General features: G+C 40.4%; 1 protein-coding gene across 1 annotated transcript in view; it reads left to right on the plus strand.

The window, feature by feature from the left end:
* The window catches only part of LOC126473567 (coiled-coil and C2 domain-containing protein 2A), a 574,642-nt gene that overhangs the window by 502,995 nt on the left and 49,317 nt on the right, over positions 1-22,330 (plus strand). Inside the window, exons 21-22 of the mRNA XM_050100701.1 lie at positions 5,332-5,497; positions 17,822-17,943. Of these exons, the coding sequence (XP_049956658.1) occupies positions 5,332-5,497; positions 17,822-17,943 (288 nt within the window). The remainder of the gene's footprint in view (positions 1-5,331; positions 5,498-17,821; positions 17,944-22,330) is intronic.

Below are 22,330 nucleotides of genomic sequence, written 5' to 3' on the forward strand. Positions count from 1 at the left end.
AGCCCAAGGAAGCAGCATGTGTGTCTGTCTCCTGGGAAGAATGAGCTGAGACATTACCATGGAACACGTCCTTGGAAACTTTCCATTATGTTTAATTTTGCCAACCTCCAGTGACCCTGTCAAGAAATTTTGGTAGTATGCTCTACTGACAGTTTGCCCCTTCTGAACATTATAACTAAGATCACAACAGACCCAAAAAAACACTCAGCATCACATTGTCCAATGAGTTGGGCCTTTTTCCTTTTTGCTGGTGATGAAATCACATGTTTCCACTGTTTGCTTTGCTTCTCTGTCTTAGAGCCATGGTCATACATCCAGCATTCAACCATGGTGGTTAGGCAGATAAATAAATCGTCTGGATTGAAACAACTACATCATTTCTGCTACTGCATTGGTTTAGTGGGTTTTTGAATGGGTATGAGCAGTTGCTAATGCAGTGAGCAGCAACTTTTATCTCATTCAGCACATCCTATGAGATGATGAAAACTGCTCTGTGACTGATTTTTACTTTTCCCGCTATCTCCTTAGTTGTGATATACTGGTCTTTGACCACCAGAGCCTCCATGTTTCATGTGGTTCCCAGTTCTTCACAGAAAGATGATCTACTACTTTCTTCTTCATTATTCAGACTTGTTTGACCACAATTGAAATGTCTGCACCACAGAAAAGAAATTACTATGTGACACTTCATTTTATGAGTGAGCTGCATTATTTTGTTTGGCTTCCCTAACAATAAGTTGCAATACTGCTGTATGAGGATTTCAATGTGTACCACAATTGCTGACTTGAAGCTGCAAAGCAAAGGAATAATGTATCTTCTTTTGGGATGATATTAAAACTTTGTGACATTACTCATAAATACATATTGACAACAGTGACATGTACATTGATAAAAGTTTAGCTATTGTCAGTCTTTAAAATGCATCACATTTAAGTAAACTGAGAGACTTAACCTTTAAAAAATTTAAATATTACAACAGCTACATATGATATCTCCTAACTCAGTTAAGCGTGTTTCAGAATGTTCGATCGCTCTCATATTTTATGTTCCATACAGAAACCAAACCTCTTAATACTGAGTCTGAATCTTTTTTCGTCTTAAAAGAGACAATCTATAACTTTTAGAAGTGCTTACTCCTTCTTTTGGAGCAAAGGCAAGGTAGTGTGTGGCTGCTACCAGACAAATTCACAGTTATTATCCGTATCTTGTTGTGACCATACTGATTGGTGGTTTCAGGAGTCACAGTAAGTTATTAGTCTGAATGTTGTTTCATCATTTTGCATAAGAACTGTTTGGTCTGGTATACATGTCTGTTGTTTCATTCAATGTGACACTAACTGCACTTATTTTCATCCAATAAATCATGTAGTCACATCATAACAAAGTTAATTTATCCCATTGTATTTCGATATTTATTTTACTGTTATTATTTTTATTTGTGAAGCATTGTTACTCAGTTGTAGTAATTAGTAAAGAAGCCCACAATCTACACCTACATTTATACTCTCCAAACCACTGTAAAGTGTATGGCAGAGAGTACTTCACATTCTATCACATATTTAGGTTTTTTCCATTCCAGCCACAGTTGGAGTGTGGGAAGAATGAGTGCTTAAATGTATCTTGCATGCTCTAACTAATCTAATCCTGTCTTCATAATTGATATTTAATTTTGTGAATGACATTACACACACACACACACACACACACACACACACACACAAGGCTGCATGATCATTTCTATTTATGCTGTACCAATTATGTTTCTTGAAACTTTTCAAGAGAGAAGGGTCGTGTCTTCAAATGTCTCCCAGTTTAGATTTTTCTGCATCTCAAACTCTCCCATGGCTTAAGCAAATCTGTGACCACAGCTGCTGCTCCTCTTTGTATACATTCAGTATCCCCTATCAGTCTTCTTTGCATTTTGTTGCATCTAGGTATTTGTATAAGTAAACTGATTCCAGTTGTGACTGATACTAATGAAACAACCTTGGAAACATGTGTATGGGCATACTGTACCCGAATGATGATGTCCTTCAACATTCCTGGGCACTGAACTATGTTGCAGAAGTTTTGCTGGGAATCCCTTACACATCCTCTATACATTCCCAATCTCTACTCATGCAATTTCCATATTTATGGAGCACTGAGACAAGTTGATTCACTACAGATGAAGAGGTGCATGCCTGGGAACATTGTGATTCTGTAGGGATTGATCATCTTGTCCTACAGTGGATTAAACTTATTAACAGTTGTTGCAATTACTTTTGAAATAATAAACAATTTACATACTTTTTCCATCAGTCTTGTTTTAATTTGACTGGCACTTATGTAAACATAATCAGAGGGATAGTAATTGGCCTCAGCACCCACCTGTAATAAACGTTGGAGCCACAACATGTGAGCAGTTCATTGTAACACCTTTGTTGAGAGATGTGTTAGACTGTGTTCTCCAACATAAAGTTTTATGTCAAATAAATATCATATTGTAATTTAAAAGTTTTGCAACCAATACAGGGTAATAAAATCTTAGAGAAATTCAGCACATATCACTAAGCGAATGACAATCCTTACAAACAATACTATGAAAAGGATAGATTGCTACCGACCATATAGCAGAGATTTTGAGGTGCAGACAGGCACAACAAAAAGACTACTGAACACATCAGCTTTTAGCCATGAGGCCTTCTTCTGAAATAGACAACACACACACACACACACACACACATTACCGTAAATGCAGCTCACAAACACATGACCACGGTCTATGGTTGCCGAGGCTACACTGTGAGCAACTGCGCATGATGGGAGAAGCAGTCTGAGTGGTGAGGGTAAGGAGGCTGAGGTGTGGAGGGAGAGGTAGAGCAGGGTATGGGTGGGGGACGGTAGTGCTGTTTGTGGGAACATGCTGGGACAAGGTGGAGAGAGGGTAGGGCATCTAGGTGCAATCGGGAGAATCGACATTGGCAGAGGGGGTGGGGGGTGGAAAAGGAGAGAAAGAGAAGTAAAAAGACTGTGGGTGTGTTGATGGAGTTATGTGAATGTAGGATGTAGGATATATTGCTGGGAGAGTTCCCACCTGCACAATTAAGAGAAGCTGGTGTTGGTAGGAAAAATCCAGATGAAGAATCCTTGTGAAACTACCACAAGTACATTACTAATGAAAAGCTGATAATCTCACCAAATTCAGAAATCTAATAGCCACTGCTAATAGTTTTTACCTGTTTACTGTGGACTACATCAGTTTTAACATCTGTTCTTCTAAACTGACACTATTGCCTTGCTTAACTCTGTAACAATATACCATTTCCTCTTACAGGTAAGATAGCTTTCTTCTTCTAATTTTTTCAGTATTCATTATTAATGGTAATTTATGCTGGATAAATCAGTGTCGGACATAACTACACAACAGCCAAAAAAAGTAATGGTTCCAATTTGATTCGAATGTTTTGTATTTAAAATGTTATATAAAATGGGAGTAAAAGGATCATACATTGTACAAAATGAAGCAAAATAATGTAAGCAAATCTTGTTGTGGGCATTACAGCATCACTTTCTGACATATAAATTACAAAGGTCAGTCACCCAATACGTATCCCAAAAGCTAGCTGAAATATTATCAAGTGTCAAGATAGGAAAATTAATGTAGGACATATTAGACGAATGGTATACACATTTAAAAGAAAATGTAAAACATGCAGATGCAGAAGAATGTAACTAGGATATAGATTTTAATAACATATTGGTGCTGCCCAAAACACATAATATTTATAGAAGGAAAATACAGACAGCACTTGAAATCTCCACATATGAGTGCAATTTCAATAGAGATGATGGCTATAAACTTTCAGCTTTGTGGCTACCTGGCATCAAGAAAGCAAGTACCCAGCCACAGTGCACAATGAATTTAAACAACTTTGTTGGCATGACAACAACAATGTTTTGATAATACCCCCCTCCCACCTCTCTTTCGGTATTTACCCAACAATATTGGCATTCTGGAGATTTTTACACAGCAGCTCAACTTCTTTTTTTATATTAAAAAAATAAAATAAAATAAAAAATAACTTTTGTAAGAGCACACTGAAAAAGATCCCAGCAAAGAGGTCAAAATATAAAGTTTGAAGAGGAAAGTAACAATTCAGAAGATTTCAGCATCAATGTATTAAACAAATCAGCAGAAACCATAGCCCAGAGTGACATACATTAATGAAGGATGAAGCGAATGAGTAATTTAGTACATTGACTATTGAAATAAAGCATTGGAGAGTTCAAATAGGTCTACAGGTTTTGTGATGCATGCTTAGCAATCAGCTCAATGTGTGGCACTTAAATGCAGCTCTGATTCATATAATTTCTGCTGTTCAAGTACGTAATGATTTACAGAATGAAATTTCGCTGTGCAGCAGAGTGTGCACTATTATGAAATATCGTTTCTCCCAGGCATGTTAATCCTGCAAGATCTGCAGGAGAAGTTTGGAAAGTAGGAAAGAAGTACTGCAGAAGGGGAGCTGTCAGGGTTGATCTGCGAGAGTCATGCCTGAATTACTTAGTTGATAAGAGCATTCCTCATGAAGGGTAAAGCTCCTGATTTGAGTCCCGGTCCACACAGTTTTAATCTGACTGGAAATTTTATATGATGATTTGAATACATCAATGAATAATTATAATTATATGTTATGATGATTCAGTTGGGTGTATTTGAGTATGCTATATTTTCCATATGGCAGTAGTGCATTACAAAACAAAATAATGTGTTGGGCCAGTTACAGTAATCAATGAAAGGGTATGCTAATGGAAAAAGGGGATCTATTAGGCATGAAAATGAAAAAGAGACCTACCTAAACTGACTCTTGAAGAGAGTTGTTCTGTTAACATACAATGTAGCATTTATTAAATATCCATAGATGTTACCAACAATAAGTTTCTTGTATTTTTCAGTACTCTTAGGATGTTTCCAAAATCCTTATTCTTAAATATCAAACTTCGGCACAACATTGAAATTGAAACTAAGAGCTGTGTATTGCCAATCATTGACTAGCCAGTAATTCATGCCATATGACACTCAGGCTATAGCAGTATTCCATGATTGGACTCCATTTTACAGACAGAAATCTGTAATTTTTTTTAGATCATTATAAGCTACTACCCTGTAAGATGTGTATTTTGAGGTGAGCAGTATTAGACTGTTGCAATTTCACAAGGTGAAATTCGTATACTGCTTAATTTTCAGTAATTATGTAGCGTATGTAATGTAATCTCAGTGTACACCTGTCAGTCTATATTTAATACTCAGATGTGTACATATGCAACATATCATTTTGACTGTGCAGGAGAAGCTAGAAAGTACTGAGCTGCCACATGTTCAGGAACACTTAGAAAAATGGGAAGAGCAAATGTTGGCTGAATTTCCACATCGAAAAGTTAAGACTTTGGTTACAGATATTAGTGGCAAAACAGTTTGTGTTACAAGATTTTTCCGAGCTCTTGCACCACCAGGTAAATGCCAATGTTTGGATATCATGCATAGTAGATTTTGGCTTTTATACTTGTGTGTTTAATTATAAATTCCTCCATGCACTTGCACCTGCACAAGCATAGTACAGTAATTCGTCTACATGACTAGGAATATCCCAAAATGAAATTATAATCATTTTTAAAATCATTTTGCTCTTTGGTAGCAGACCACTTAATCCTGACAATAAAGTGAAAAATGTAAAAATGGACAAAGAATCATCTGGATTCTTTGTCCTGAAAAACAGTAAATTTTTAATAGAAAAAGATCAGTTTCAAGAAGTGGGTACTTTTTTCACCTTGGAATGTGGGTGAAGGTAAACAGAGCTGGACAGTATGAAATAAAAAAGTATTACACATGTAGTGATTATTGTCTGCCAAACATTACCTTTGTCACCAACATATACTATGTGACTATGTTCCCTGATTTCAATCTGTGCATGTGTTTTTGTGTCTGTAATATTCAACTAATATATAATATTTTTGCATTTGGCCGTTTCGGTAGCTGTCTTATCCAACTATTGATGATAGTGACTGAATTGACCACATTAGTGACCCCACATTTCCGTGCATTTTATTGACGATTGTATGTTCTGTGGCATTGTTTGCTATAATCAATGGATTGCCTGAAATCCAGTGGTCTGCATTCCATGCTATCCATACCAGCTTTAGACTTCGAATGTGAAGCCCAAAGAGCTAATGCTGATGCAAGAGACACATTTCCTTTCATCTACAACACATGATGGGTTTAACTTATCCCAGACCTCAATGGCAGATACATTGTACACCATCTGCTTCATTCACTCCACGTCATGCTGACCCTAGTGTGCCCAGTATCATTATTATGTGCCTATGAAACCTGACATTATCATGCATTGTGTAAATGTGCAACATGCATCACCACCAGTGTTTCGTGGTCAGCATATATCATATTGCTAACCACACACTATACCCCAGTGTGTCATATGACCACCAGATCCACTCTTTGTGCATATTCCACCATTCTCTGTGTCACTTACAGCTGGCACATTCACGCCGGTCAGCCCCGTGCGTGTGCCATCCACTCCACATTGCTTCCAAGGTTTTCATTAACCCCCTTTCCCCTCTCCAACAGAGACACTGGGCAACACCCTGTACCAGAGACTCACTCTGCATGTACACCTACTGCCACTCTTTTGGACAACCACGTTCATCTCTTCCACACTGGCTGACCACGTGTCGACTGCATCATGCACTTCATGTGGCTGCCGCCTTGCCCTATCCACCGGGACCTCAGGCAATGCACCGATCTGACTGCAGACCCTGCATGTCATATTAATCAAGATTGTAGTTCTGCCATTGTACAATCCTACCCATCACTGTTTGTGCCTCATGAGTCGTCAGCTCATCTTTCGCTTAACAGCATGTTTTGATTGGCTGATTCCTGAAACTGCTGCTGCTGCTGCTGCAGAAAGGCAAACCAAAGATGTAGTTTGCATTGGTAGACAATTTGCTCAACATCCATAGCATCATCAACAATGACACATACTTCATCTGCATATATACAGTGTCTCATCAGTGATTTGGTGCTTTGCTCTCCCACCCATTGCACATACATCACTGCTGAAACTAGTGTTATTGAACAACTGTCACATGCTTCTGAAGAGGCCATTCATCATATGAATTGTGATGAACATCTGGGACCCCAAATTCTGTCACAACTCTGGTGCCAGTTGCAGATCCAAGTTGACCCTGTGATCATGCCAGACATTGCACTGTGGACACTGTGGCTTGTCAGACATCCTCATCAACTACAGTTATGGGTCCTTTCATTGTAGTTTGACCCTCTGGATATCAAACTTTGCCTCGTGGACCAAGTGTTCTGGATCATCTGCCATAGACAGCTACTGCCACTGTCCAACACCTGTGGTTATTTTGATGACAAAGTTGCCAACAGCACTCTCCCCCTCTACACAACATGTGATGTGTTTAACATTTCCCAGTCATCAGTAGCAGGAACAGTGTACAACACCTGCTTCCTTTACTCAAGGTCATGCTATCCTTTCACCTGGGTAGCAATGATCGGGCAGGAGCACGCAAGAAGAGTGTGTGTGACTGAGTGCAGTCATCTGGCAATAACCTCTGTACAATGCCTTTACTGGATCCCTGACATACACTGATTCCAGCTGAAGCCAACACCAAACACATGGCACTTCCATCAAAGCTCAACAGAGGCAAACATAATACCTGCAACACCCCTCACCCATTCTGCCCACTCTGCTTGTTTCATACCATGTTTGGCAATGCAGCAAGGAAATGCCATATATCATGTATTTGCATCCCCGAACTTCACTCTTGGGCCAGTGTAGGTGCCTCTGTGCCCAACAATCCCACACAGCGCCTTGTCAAACATCTTCCACTGAGTGTTTCCTCCGACTCAAGTGAGAGATTCTACATATCTGACCACAGCTTGAAGATTCAATTCCTTGTCAACACCAGCACAGAGGCTAGCATTGTCCCTACGCCCTTGGCACCTGCTCATGCCTTTCCAACCAAACTCATGCTATCCACAGCCAACAAGTCTCAAATCAGCATGGTTGTGGCAGCTGACCTCCAATCTACCTTACGCCAGACCTCAAATTTACGTGGACATTTCATGTCGCCGATATCAATGGACCAGTGCTTGGTATGGACTTTCTCAGCCACTTCAGTTTATCTTCAGGTATCCAGACAGCATCACTACTGCACCATGCAAATGGCTCATGTATATCAGGCACATTCGGCCACGTTGACTCCACCACTGCAAGCTCACAGGATGCCAAATGTTATCAGTATACAGGATCAAGCCCTTATGGACATTGAGTATGTGTGACTCAGTGCGATCATCTGGCAATAATCTGTGCACTGCCTCTACTGGATTACACCCCCAGCCCAACTGAGCCCTTTGATGAAGAGGCAACAAGTGATTCTCACTCCGTCTCGTGCTCCAAAAGCACTAACAGTGAAACATCATGCAGTGTGTGTGACGACAACTCTCCATCATGTGACACTTTCCCCCAACACCTTCAGACATCACCATGTGCCATGTTTACACTCAACATCATGGACCATTGCACTGATGATCTGGCCATCAAAATTTGTGATGACCCGTATTCGTGTTCACCACTACTCCCACCACCCATTCTGGCACAGTGGTGACACACGTCACGTTGCTTAACACCTTAGAGCTGCCCCCCAATGCAGAGGAGGCGTGAGTATCAGCCAGGTTCTCCATTGGTTTGTTTATCCAGAATTATCTACCTACCACACTATTTAAATGACTGTGTAGCCTTTTCCCACAGTGATGAGTTTGTTTGGTGAGGTTTCCATCAAATTCAAATAACTGACATTCACTCAAGGTTATGTAGAACAACTCAAATATCTGCCCACTTTTAATTTAAAACTTTATCATCCCCAAAGTCACTGGTGCAATTTCAAGCTTTTTATTAATAATTTTCCTTACCCAACTTTGTTCTGGAGGTTCTCTCTAACTGTGGAAGTGAATAAGCAAATAATCTCTTGAAAACTACACTTAGAATTATTTTCAGGGGTAGTAAAACGCCTGTTTATCATCAGATAACAAAAGTTCCGTATGAAATATTAAATATTGATTTATTTCCTAAATTCATGTAATGAAAACATTTGACAATTGTTAACTTCAATATAAGGAAAAGTGCTAGTCACTGTAAAGATGACATGTTGAGCTGCACACAGGCATGATGAAAAGCTTTCGGCCAAAGCCTTGTTCAGAAAAGGAAACACACACACACACATTCATTCACACAGGCAGCACACCTCATGCACATGACTGCCATCTCTGGCAGCTCGGACTGGAATGTAACTGTCACATTGAACAAAAGCAGCAACCTGGAGGGGACAGGGAACAAGGAGGAATAGCAGGGTATGGGTAGAGGGAGAGAAGAGCATTGTATGGCAGAGCACGCAGGGACTAGATGGAGGCATGACAAGGTTTCCACCAGGCGCAGCATCGAAATGTTGTGGTGGCAGGGAGGTGGGGAGGGGAAAGGGGGGGGAGAGCAGAGAGTGGAAAAGGGGAAAGACAGGTGGGTGTGTTGACAGAGAACAGTGCACAATTAGGGTGAGTGGACATGAATAGGGAGAAGATGATAGACCAGAGGGGGTGGAAACTATGGGTTGGAAGGTGTGAGGGCAGTAGGTTACTGTAGGTTGAGGTCAGGATAATTCCAGCAGTGGAGAATGTGTTGTAAGGATAACTCCCATATGTGTATTTCAGAAAAGCTGGTGGCAGAGAGGAGGATCCAGATGGCACGGGTTGTGAAGCAGTCATTGAAATCAAACCTATTATGTTCAGCAGCATGTTGTGCCACAGGGAAGTCTACTTTGCTGTTGGCCACAGTTTGTCTGTGGACAGTCATCCTGGTGGACACCTGGTTGATAGTCATACAAATATAAAAAGTTGTGCAATGATTACAGCAGAGCTGGTTTATGACATGTCTGCTGTCACAGGTGCCCTGGCTTCTGTTCAGATGGGATAAGCCTGGTGCAGGACTTGAATAGGAAGTGCTGAGTGGATGGATTGGGCGGGCCTTGCAGCTGGGTCTTCCACAGGTATATGATTCCTGTGGGGGCACTCCTTTGTAGCTGGTTCTTTTGTGTGGTGGGAGGATTGGGGATGTCTGGGGAAACGACACTAGAGATCTGTTTGTGGAATAGGTCTGGAGGATGATGCCTGTTTGTGAATGCCTTCATGAGACCTTCAGCATACTAGGCAGTGGAGTCCTTGTCACTGCAGATACGCCATTCCCAGTTAGCTCTGTGAGAGGGATTGTGTGATTTGGATGGGATGACAGCTATCAAAATGCAGATGCTGTTGGTGGTTGGTCAGTTCACTATGGAAGGAAGTGCAGATGGATCCATCAGAGAGAAGGAGGCCAACATCCAGGAAATTGGCATACTGAGTCGAGTAGAACCAGGTGAAGCAGATGGGAGAGAGGTGGAGAGTCAGTGGAAGAAGTGGTTGATATCATTGATGCAAGGCTAGATATTTGGCAGTTGGTTGGAGGTATTGTTCAGTGAGGGCCAAAATTCTTTCCATGGGGGCACAATAACCAGCTACAGTGGGGCATCATGGTTTCTTGTGTTTGTTGGGTTTTGGGTAGAATGTAGAAGGTGCATATGTGGGGTGTCATAGGGGCGAAATGGGGAATGGATTCATGGGAGAGGTTCTGGGAAGGGCCTAAGGCTTTAAACAGGGGTTGGAGGTGATGTTGGACTTCTGGGATGGGATCAGTCTAGCAGAGTTTAGAGGTAGAGGAGTCAGATAACTGGCAAAGGCCTTCTACCAGTTAATCACTACAGTTCATAATGACAGTGGTGGTACTTTTGTCTGCAGGCAGAATGTTTAGATTAGAATTTGTTTTGAAGTTTGTATGGCTGTACTTTCTTCTGCTGAATGGTAGGTGTTCTTTGGAAGGAACCTGTGGAAGGGTGGTGAGGCCAAGTTGGATGTAAGGAATTCCTGGAAGGTGACCAAGGGGTAGTTAGGAGAGAGGGAGGAAGGGAGAATCACAGTTGGATGGTGGTATGAAATGGGAGAGGTAGGGTTCAATGTTGGGATTTGGTTGGAGGAAACACTGGCAAAGAAGCATTCCCATTGCAGGGATTGGGAAAAGGAGAGTCTTTGACAAGTCCTACGTGGCTAAATTTGGGGATAGGGCTCAGGTGAGGCCTTTGGACAGGCATGAAACTTCTGTGGAGCTGAGTGCTTCAGTGCAAATGTTAACAACCATTTTCCATAAATGCTTTGGCTCGTGATTTAGAAAGGTCAGTAGACAGGGTCTGGGTGCCATGAGAGGCTCATAAGGAAAAACGCTGTGGGTAGGATAAAGATTGGAGAGTAGTGCCATAAGGTGACAGTAGAATGCCAGCAGGTTGGATAAGGTATGGAGTATGTGTCTGGAATTCTTATCCAGGTGTTCAAGAGCAAGGGATTCAGTTTCAGAGATACGTTGTATGTGGTAGGGATTGTAGAGTAGCAGTATCTTGCAAAGGGAGTAGAAGCAATTCTGGGATGCCTGTACCATGGAGATGTGTTTTTGCAGTACCAGGTTCATGAGTGCCACAGACTGGTAGAATCTGAAAAGGTGAAGGTCATTGTGAAAGGAGGGATGGGAGCCAGAGAGATGAATATTGATGGTTGGGTCATTGTGGGGGATTCCATGGTTTAGGCAGTGTTTAAGGAAGCAGATGTGAGATTGGGTTTTAGCTAGAGAAAGAGGTACTTTTCAGGACTGGTGCAGAAAGATGGAGCCGTGTTCCATTGTGGCACAAATGGCATAGGGGAAATGAATGTATTAGATGGTTGTGAGGGGAGCTGGATAACAAGCATTTTCAATGATGAGACTGTATGACATCTCCATACCATGCCAGTACTCTGCTCATTAAGCATCTTGTTAAGGTTTTCTCTCCCAATGACATGTCCAAATATCTATTTAATTCTAGTGACTTCTTTGGCATGCCTGCCAGTGACCCACATGTCTGTCAGCCATAGCCCCACACCCTCAGCTCATCCATGACCTCTTCTTGCATTTCCTGTGGCCAGTGGTTATCCACAAAGGCTTTTCCAAATCATTGTACATCATCCTGTTCAAATTTAATGTATCTGTCCAGTTGGCAGCTCCTTGCTCCATCCTCCTCACTGCAAAGTACATGTTTTTATTGTTGGCCCATTTCATCCATATTTCACTTTTAAGATTGTGCAAAAATGCCACTGGATGTAGTCTCCCTCCTGGTTGGAATCTCTTGCCATCTCCATCAGAAGGTTGCCCTTCTTATAAACAATTTACTGCTACATTGTTCACTCAAGACTCTATTGATTTTAGTGGCTTCCTTCTATATCATTTCTTTTACAAAGGTATATATGTTATCATTGTCAGCAGTCACAGTGTCAGCAACCATATTTTCTCATGTTGTTAACACTGTCTTGCTCTTGGTGAATCTCTGCCTTATTGTTATCACTAACTTTAATTATTTTTGTCTCATTTCATACAGAGACTAGTTGTGCATCAAAGAGGTTGTAATTGCTGGTGCACCTAGCCACAGCTGGTTTGACTTGCATTATTTTTCAGTTTGTCTGTCTGCCCTTTGTGACACATTTTTCAGTTTATTGATTTGCTCATTCCATTGAATAAGGAATTCTGCTGGCTGAGATGTTACCTCTCTGATTTAGGCCCAGTTTTCCTCTATCATCCTATTGAAATACATAGTGTTTTCTTCTTTCTGACCTTTAACTCTTGATTTATTTGAGCACTGTTTTCCTGAATCTTTTTCTTCAGTTCAGGTGAATTTTCATGTATATTTTTCTCTATCCCTTTCAAGGCAGATGTCTTTCTATCCCAATGCCCTCACAGCTGCTAAAAATGTCTGCATACCTAAATTCTTTTCCCCTCTGGTAATTGTCTGAGTTTGTTCCTGTTTTATATTGCTTACTTTGCTTTGTTAGTATTCTTTCTGCAGTTGTGAAATTAGTGTACTACTGTCTTTCACATCTACTGCCTCATTCACGAAATAAAAGTCTATTTCACTGGTTTCTGACATTTCTGCGATACCTGAATCTGCATCTACCTTTTCATTTTGTTCCCGGCTTGTATAACTTAAAATTCTATTCACTATCTGTCTTGTCTTGTTCCTCCATGACTTCTATTGCTTTAGCCACATTTCACCAATTTTCACTTCCCGACACCATACATTAGGTTATTTCCAACATTCACCCAAAATACACTTCTACTCATCAACACCTACAGCAGCAATGCCGTATGCAACCCACTATGCCAGTGAAGCTTTTGCAAGACATCCAAATTTTTGCTGCAATGCTGTCGTTGATGTTTTGTGGTGCCGATGTCCGATACCACTGGAACCTGTCTTCTTTACTACATGTTCATGGTGTTCACTGTTTCACTTGTATGCCACTTCTTGCATACATGTCAGGCACCACTGCTGTTTGCATGTCCAACATGCTCAAATTCATGTCTCCTCATTACTCTTTATATCAATATTTTTCATTTTAACTTCAGATGTCCATCTTCTGCAATTCCTTCACCAGATGTTAACTTGACTAGCTCAAAAATGCTACAGACTCTCTATGCTCATTATTACTAGTATTGTCAGCACCACATGACAATGCCACATCTGCCAGAAAAGGTGTGTAATGACAGAAGGTACTGGAAGATAAGATTTACTAGCTAGCACATACTGCTAAGTAGATCGTTGCTATGGGTATTAGTAACAGCACACTTACAGTGAATGTGCTCACTGGAAAGAGCTACATTGGGGTTGGTAAACATTGCTGTGGCTGATGAGGATAGGATTTCAAGTAGGATATTTCTTATATTGCAACTTGATGAGGCACAGTGAAAGATGAAGATGATCTTTTCAAAGCCTTGGTGATATTCAGTGATAAGTGGTATAATAGCTGGCAGTTGATTGACAGTGGTGACAGATTTGTTGGGTATTGTGTAAAGAAATAGCACAAGAAATCTCCTTGTAGACTAAATGGGAAGAATAGTGTCTGTCTTTAAAGGCTTTGGCATGTTTATTGGTGTATCTGAATATCACCTTCTTCCCATTACACATGGAATACTCACAGCTGTTGTGTGATATGAATGTTTTTAGCATGTAATGTATGGCAGGTGTCAGAACTGAGATAAAGATGTCATCAGTGAAAAAATGGGAATGATCCTTTAGGTGGCTCATAAACGATGATCGTGGGAACATGCCATGTGACTTCCCTGAGTAGTTTTGCAGATTTCTGTGTGATTTGCTTACAAAGCAGAAATAATTATGAATCGGCATGTGGTTAACCAAGAGGTTAGGAAAGTGGGTGGTGGATTTGGTGTCAAGAGGTTCAAGTGGCTCTAAGCACTATGGGACTCAACTGCTGTGGTCATCAGTCCCCTAGACTTAGAACTACTTAAACCTAACTAACCTAAGGGCATCACACACATCCATGCTCGAGGCAGGATTCGAACCTGTGACCGTAGCAGCAGCACAGTTCCAGACTGAAGCACCTAGAACTGCTCGGTCACAGTGTCCAGTGTGTCAGGAGGTAGAAGGTAATTTTCCGTGGTAGAAAAGCCATGGTTCTGTGGAATGTTGGCATACAGGGATGCTACAAGCAAAGAGTCTGGTGATACTGTGACAGGAGCTGTGAAAAGGCAGTGGAAGAAGTAATTAGTGACTTGGATGCTGGAAGTGAGTTTGCAAAAAATTCATTGGATAAGCTGGTCTATCATTTGTGAGCCACAACTGAACAAACACTAGAGAGATCTTTATTTTGAGCAGAAGACCATTTTTTTCTTTTCTTTTATATCGCAGACATGTTTTGCTGAAGCTCCAGCATTGTCAGTGGACTTTCTATTAAAGAGGAAAAATGCTCCGTCATTAGCATCATTCAGCATTTTTCCCGTAGGTGAAAAGTTTTGGAATGGACCTAATATAATAATGTTGGTTCAAGTTCATGTTGAACTTCTATGACAGGATCGCAGTGCCAAGGTTTTTTTTAAAGGAATTTTAGAAAGCTGGCAGTGGCCCCTCATCAAATAGTCACTGCAACTGATGCCCATGTTGGTGGACTCTTAGTCTGTGAGAAAAATGGTAACCTTAAGATTGATTTAAAGTCATCAAAAGCAGCATATAACATAGCTGTGATGCTGGACTCATGGAAAGACATTTGGGGAAGGTACACTATGTGACTGAATGTATTTGGGCACATGGCTGAAAATGACATACAAGTTTGTGGTGCCCTCCATCGGTGATTCTGGAATTCAATATGGTGTTGGCCCACCGTTAGCCTTGATGAGAGCTTCTAGTCTTGCAGGCATACATTCAATCAGGTGCTGGAAGATTTCTTGTGGAATGGCAGCCCATTCTTCATGGAGTTCTGCACTGAGGAGAGGTGTTGATGTCAGTCAGTAAGGCCTGGTGCGAAGTCGGCATTCCAAAACATCCCAAAAGTGTTCTATAGGATTCGGATCAGGACTCTGTGCAGGCCAAACCATGTCATGTAACCACTCCGCCACAGGCCGTATATTATGAACAGGTGCTCAATCATGTTGAAAGATGCAGTTGCCATTGCCCAATTGCTCTTCAACTGTGGGAAGCAAGAAGGTGCTTAAAACATCAGTGTAGGCCTGTGCTGTGATAGTGCCATGCATAACAACAAGGGGTGCAAGCCCCCTCCATGAAAAACCTGACCACACCATAACACCACTGCCTCTGAATTTTACTTTTGGCACTACACACACTGGCAGATGATGTTCACCGGGGATTCGTCATACCCACACCCTGCCATTGGATCGGCATGTTGTGTACCATAATTTTTCACTCCACACAACGTTTTTTCACTGTTCAGTCATCCAATGTTTAGCTCCTTACATCAGGCAAGGCATCGTTTGGTGTTTCTTCTCATCTCCCGTCTAACTGTCATAGTACTTTCAGTGGATCCTCATACAGTTTGGTATTCCTGTGTGATAGTCTGGATAGATGTCTGCCTATCACACATTACCACCCTTTTCAACTGTCAGCAGTCTCTGTCAGTCAACAGACAAGGTCGGCCTGTTCGCCTTTGTGCTGTACATGTCCCTCCACATTTCCACTTCATTATCACATCAGAAACAGTGGACCTAGGGATGTTTAGGAGTGTGAAAATCTTGTGCACAGATGTATGACACAAGTGACACCCAATCACCTGACCACATTTGAAGTCCATGAGTTCCGCAGAGCACCCCATTCTGCTCTCTCATGATGTCTAATGACTACTGAGGTCACTGATATGGAGTACCTGGCAGCACAATGCACCTAATATGAAAAACGTATGTTTTTGGGGGTGTCCAGATACTTATGATCAAATAGTGCAGGTAAAGCTAGGTTGGAGCTGAGGAATGTCTGGGAGTGTTCCTGGTAGTTTATGTGCAGAGGAGAGGGAGCTTGGGGAGGATTTCAGTTGAAGTGAGTCTTGAAGTGGTTATGGCAAGCTTCATTATGTGCATTAGCTCGACTGTGGTCAGTTGTGTGGGTAGGGAAAACATCTTCCAGTGAAATAAATGAATTAAGGAGGTCATTGACAAAGCCTGAAAAGAACAGCATGATTAAGCATAGTTTTTGAACTGAAAGTAAAGCTTTTTGAGAGGAATGAGACTTATGCTGCAGTCAGGTATTTGGAAGACAGATTAACAGCAGTATTGGTAAGCTGCAGATAGTGTTAAAGTAATTTAGTTTATGGGGAGGAGGATGTGGAAGTCTATGGAAAAGTGATAGGTAGAGTAGGTCATCAAAGCAGGCTCTGGAAACTATGAGAGGTTGACAGAGAGAAAGGCTATGGGGGTTAATGGTTTTTTTGTGAGTATTGGTATTTCCAGATGGGAAGAAGGCAAAGGTTACATGGCTTTCTCAAATGGTTTTGTAAATGTAATTCTGTGGTTTCATTCTCAGAGATGGGAAGCCCTAAGGGTCTACCGGGAAGCATAGATATTTTTATTGTAAGACTTTTAAATATGTGCAATCTAGAAGTTTGGGTTGGTAGTGGGTGCTATGGTTATGTTTTGCAATTTGTGTTGACAGGAAAAAATGAACACTAAGTGCATAAATAAATAGAAGGAGAAAGTACAGGAGATTTTAGGTATGAAACAAGCCTTGCATTTGAGAAAACAGTGGATTATGGTATAGCTGTTCTTTTTGTAATTGTATGTTATAACAGTGGGCAGTGGGTGTTCAAAGTGTGCAATAGTGAGTGACAGGGAGGATAAGGGAGGTGGTGATGTGTGTGTGTGTGTGTGTGTGTGTGTGTGTGTGTGTGTGTGTGTGTGTGTGAGAGAGAGAGAGAGAGAGAGAGAGAGAGAGAGAGAGATTAGCTACAAAGCTAGCATACCATACATCAATAAGGTTAGTTGCTGTTGTTTTCACTGCATGGTCATCCTTTTAGTTTTGTCAGGTGACTTGAGGGAACTAAAACTAGTATCCAGCTCCATAATTGATGAAGGTTTAGAAACCAGATTTTTGTGAGCTGAGTTACACATTTCTAATAACAAACATTTTTCAGATAGACAAACATTTTTCAGATAGAAAAATTCAAAGCTTTGGTATGAGTACGTTAGGCCTATACATTTTGACAGCAGAGTCACCATATTTTGCACTTTCTCGTTTACCTCTCCCTTAGGTCAATGTCTATTGAATATCTTGTGTGCTATTAAAAACATAATTTCGTCAGTTTTCTTGCAATCCTGATGTAGACGCATTGCACTGATAATATTTCAGATCTGTGTGGAGATGATGGTCCTGTGACAGCAGAAATGGCTGCTCGCTATGTTGCAATGATACCTGTTATATCTGGTAACACACTATTCCCAGGACTTTTTGATGTGTGGCTGACATCAGATGTAAGTGCACTTTTCTTTGTAGCAAGCAGTTTAATTACATAATAGTAATATAATAGCTGTTCTAGGTGAATTTCCACTGGCAAGAGAAGAAGTAATTCTAAATAAATTAAATGTAATCAAACAACAGTTTCTCACACATTCAGGTACAAGATTATATTACTCATGCATAAACTGGAGAACTGTAGTTCTTTCTTTTTATGCCAGTGATTATACAAATATAAAAATGTTTTTCAGAATAAAAGTTGTAATAAGTATTCTTCATCTGTGAAATTTAAATGTTTTGTACTATCACCGCATGTTATATTCTGGGCAGGGAGAGGGGAGGGATCCACTTATTATCCCAATATTTTGCTTTTAACAAAGAATTTCTTTAAAATTATGGCATTTTTTATATATGTGGTGTCTGTTCCTTTCAGACAAGTGTGAAATAACAGAACCATTTTGATCATGCAGCAACACTGTATTTTACAGATTACAAGACACACTTCTTTTCTTTGAAAGGTGCATCTTATGCTCAAAATTAATTTAAAAATATCCAGTGATTGATTTAAAATTCTGACCAGTCTTAAAAATTGCCATATTTTCGATGCCATGGGAAACCTATCTCTATCTGCCAGCCTTGGATTCAACTGGCAGCAGCAGTACACCAATGCAATTCTCATGAGTTGTAGGGATTCACAAGCCTGCAAACACGCTCTCCTTCCTGCCCCACCATAACAAACCCAGAACACCGTTTAACCTTTGATGCGTCATTGCCATCAAATGTGCCAGTGAACATGAATTAAAGTGATTTGTGTTATCAGTAACAGTACAATATTTTTGTTAGTAGCTAGTTTCGTAATGGAAAAAATAAAAAGCATTCATATGATGGGGCTATAAATTGAAAGTAATAGCAGATGCAGAAGAACATGGAAACACAGCAGCTGAGTGGCGTTTCGGCCCTCCACCAACATAAAAAAACATTCGCAGTTAGCGAGCCAGTAAAGAAGGACTGAAAAATGAGAAAAACTTTAGGGGTGGAGTTGGTTTGTGCTACAGGTTTGTGAACCAACATGGACTTAGTATGCGAACCAAAAACCAAAGTATTTTGGAAAATGGCACAAGAGCATGAAGAGAAAATATTATCTTTCTATTGCTTTATTATTCAACATCAAAAGAAAACCTATGTGGAACTAAGCCAAGTAGTGAATATGGACAAAACTCCTCTGACATTTGATTTGCTGGGTAACAGAACAGCTGTCTTGAAAAGTTCTAAAACTGTAACTATAAAAACAAGTTGGCATCAAAAATTGCAGTATACTGTTGTCCTTTCATGCTGTGCTGACAGTACTAACTTTTATCCAGTGATCATTTTCAAGCACAAAACAATGCCAAATCCTGAAATATTGCCAGGTTTTGTTGTTCACATACATGACAAGGGTTGGATGGACTTGGCTGGTATGACATTATTGATTAACAGAGTGTGGGAGAGAAGGAAACATGCTTTATGGAAGAAGAGTTCTTGTGATAGACCAGTTTAGCAATCATTTGAAAAATCCTGTGAAAGAGAAATTGAGACAGTGAAATACAGAGCTTGCTGTTATTCCAGGACAACCTGCTTAATAATTGCAACCTCTTGATGTCTCCATAAATAAACCATTTACAGTGAATATGAGAAAGGAATGGAACAAGTGGATGATGAATTAAATCCAACATGAATTCACGCCGAAGGGAGTGTTAAAATGACCTTCAATGAAACAAATATGTGAGTGGATAAAACAGTTATGGTCTAGAGTGAGAGAAGATTTGTTGTTAAATCTTTCAAGAAGTGCAGCATAAGCGACACTCTCGATGGCAATGAAGAGCATCTTATATATGAAAAGGACAACAATGATGATGGAGACGAAGAAGAAGAAAGTTCAAATGACAGGTTTCAGGGATTTTAAAGGTCACTTTGGTTTCATAAACTAAGATTTTTTTTAGTCTGGTTTTGCAATCTAATAATAAAAATGTTAAAAATGTTATTTTAAAAAAATTGCTTAAAAATTAAGGTGCAGTTTACAGTCCATAGATAGTCCGTAAAATAAGATATGATTCAAGGGGGAATTAAAGACATCAGCTGCCAGTGAGCATTGATTTATGTCAAAGGGAGAAGTTGAAAATTTTTGTCAACCCAGGTTTCAAACCTGGATCTCCTGCTTAACAGGCAAATTAACTGACCACTACATTATCTGGACACAGTAGTCATCGCAACTGCCCAGACTGCCCTAGGACGCACCCATCAGACCCAAATTCCCACCTATCTACACATTACTGAAATAGTGCCCATTGCCCATTATCTTCATTATTCACAGCATTTCACCGATTCTCATAAGAGTTGAAGATTGGTGTGCTGCAACCCCTTTAGTGCAGATGCACTGCAAGCTTGAACTCTTATGGGAATTGGCAAAATGACATGAGTAATGAGTATAATGGGTATGGGGCTCTACATCAGTGGTCTGAGGATAAGTTGAGAATCTGGGTCTGATGGGAAGCATGCTAGGGTAGTCCATGCAGCTGCAATGATCAGTGTGTCTGTATGGGATACTGGTCAGCTCATCTGCCTAGGAAGCAGGAGACCCAACTTCAAATCTCCATCCAGCACAAATTTGCAACTTTCTCCATTGATATAAATCAGTACTTGCTGGCGTCTAATGTATTTCATTCCTTTGTGTCATGCATTTGTTATAGTTATATTCAGTGCACTCTTATTTTGTATACACTGACAGAAATGGAAAGCGTTACACTGTGAAGCACAAATCTAGTATTTATAAAACTTGAGGAAATGTTCATTGCAAAGCAGGAATAAAATGGTTAAACTCAGATTCCATTTTAAAGTAATGGCCACCATCAACATCAGTAAGATGTGTTACCCCACACGCATTAGTGCTCTCTTGTGTTCTTTGAATCACAGAGACCGCCAGACTTTGAATATCATCCTGGAGGAATTTTTTGCCATGCCTGAAACACATGCTGTGTCAGTTCATGAAGATTGCTGCCTGGAGGCTGTTATATGTCTTCCCATCACATCCCAGACATGATCTGTGGGTGACAAATGAACAGGCTCAATCAGTACATTCCTTGAGGTCTTTGTGATGCGAACTGTATGGTCAGGTATTGCATTATCCACTGGAATATACATTTTGGTACTCTGTTCATGAAGTATATGACAACAGTATTTACAGTTCTAACTATGCACTTCCAAACACTCATCCACCGTTCAACAGTTACCAAATCAGTTGCATCTTTGTATCCATGATTCCAGGAGTTGAAGGGGTAAGGCATCAAGAATCACTGCTCCCTGTGACATTTTAACTTGGCATCTACAGAGATTTTGGCACCAATACTACCACCAAAAACTCGTCACTGGACACCACATTATGTCCTCAGCATCTCAGTTGACGCTGGCTCTACACCGTGCAAGTCTGTGGTACCTGTGACATGGTGGCAGTGATAAACTGCAAATGATAATTTGAGATTTCCCATACAACTTCTACTAATATTTCGGACAGTTTGTGATGACATCCAGACTGTAACCATATTTCAATTGCTGTCAGCCATCTGTTTGTCAGAGCAATCTTCTAATGGTGTAACCTTTCTGAAAGGACCTGTGCCTACTCTTCTTGCTGCACAATTTTCCTGAGTGCACCTCATCAGCTTCACTTCTTAGTAGTCACATTGTAGCTAACTGTCTGTGAGAACATTGGTATGATGCTCCCATGTCTCAAAGTTTGAAAGACGGTGATAAACTGCACATGCACATCCTCTGGGCATGCAGTGTTACAAATTCCACTTTCAAACACCCGATAACCATCATACATAAACACACTACTCACCATCTGCAAGAGTGGCATTTTTCTTTACTGCAAATACCGAGAACAGGCTTCAGTAAGGATGAAATCTTAATCAACATGTATCTTGCTGGCATGGAAATTCTGATGCATCAGTTAAGTACCATGTAGTGAAAGTATTTGCAGTATAGCACTTTCCATTTCCATTTTCTATATCTACACTTCTGATGCAGATATACTATTTGCTAAAATAAGTGTCAGTGAATCACAAAATTGACAACGTAGGTTCTTCTTCTCCTTCTCATTCTTCTCCTCCTCCTCCTCCTGCTTTTATGGCCTCATTGGACGGTTTCAATCAATTTCTGGTCATTTTCAGTAGGTTTTCTTTCTGAATTGCCCAGTATCTTTTCATTCATTCTGATCTTTTTTGTTGTTCCTCATCTGTAAATACTCTTTCTTATTGCTTGTTGTTTGTCTGTATTTTATTTCAATCTTATTTTTATGTTTTTCAGTTGCTTTAAATTTTCTGTTTTGTTTTGCTAATCATCCAGGGTTAATTCTAGCTCTTTCATATCCTC

Source organism: Schistocerca serialis, chromosome 4 (genome assembly GCF_023864345.2).
Source record: "Schistocerca serialis cubense isolate TAMUIC-IGC-003099 chromosome 4, iqSchSeri2.2, whole genome shotgun sequence".
NCBI classification, from domain to species: domain Eukaryota; kingdom Metazoa; phylum Arthropoda; class Insecta; order Orthoptera; family Acrididae; genus Schistocerca; species Schistocerca serialis.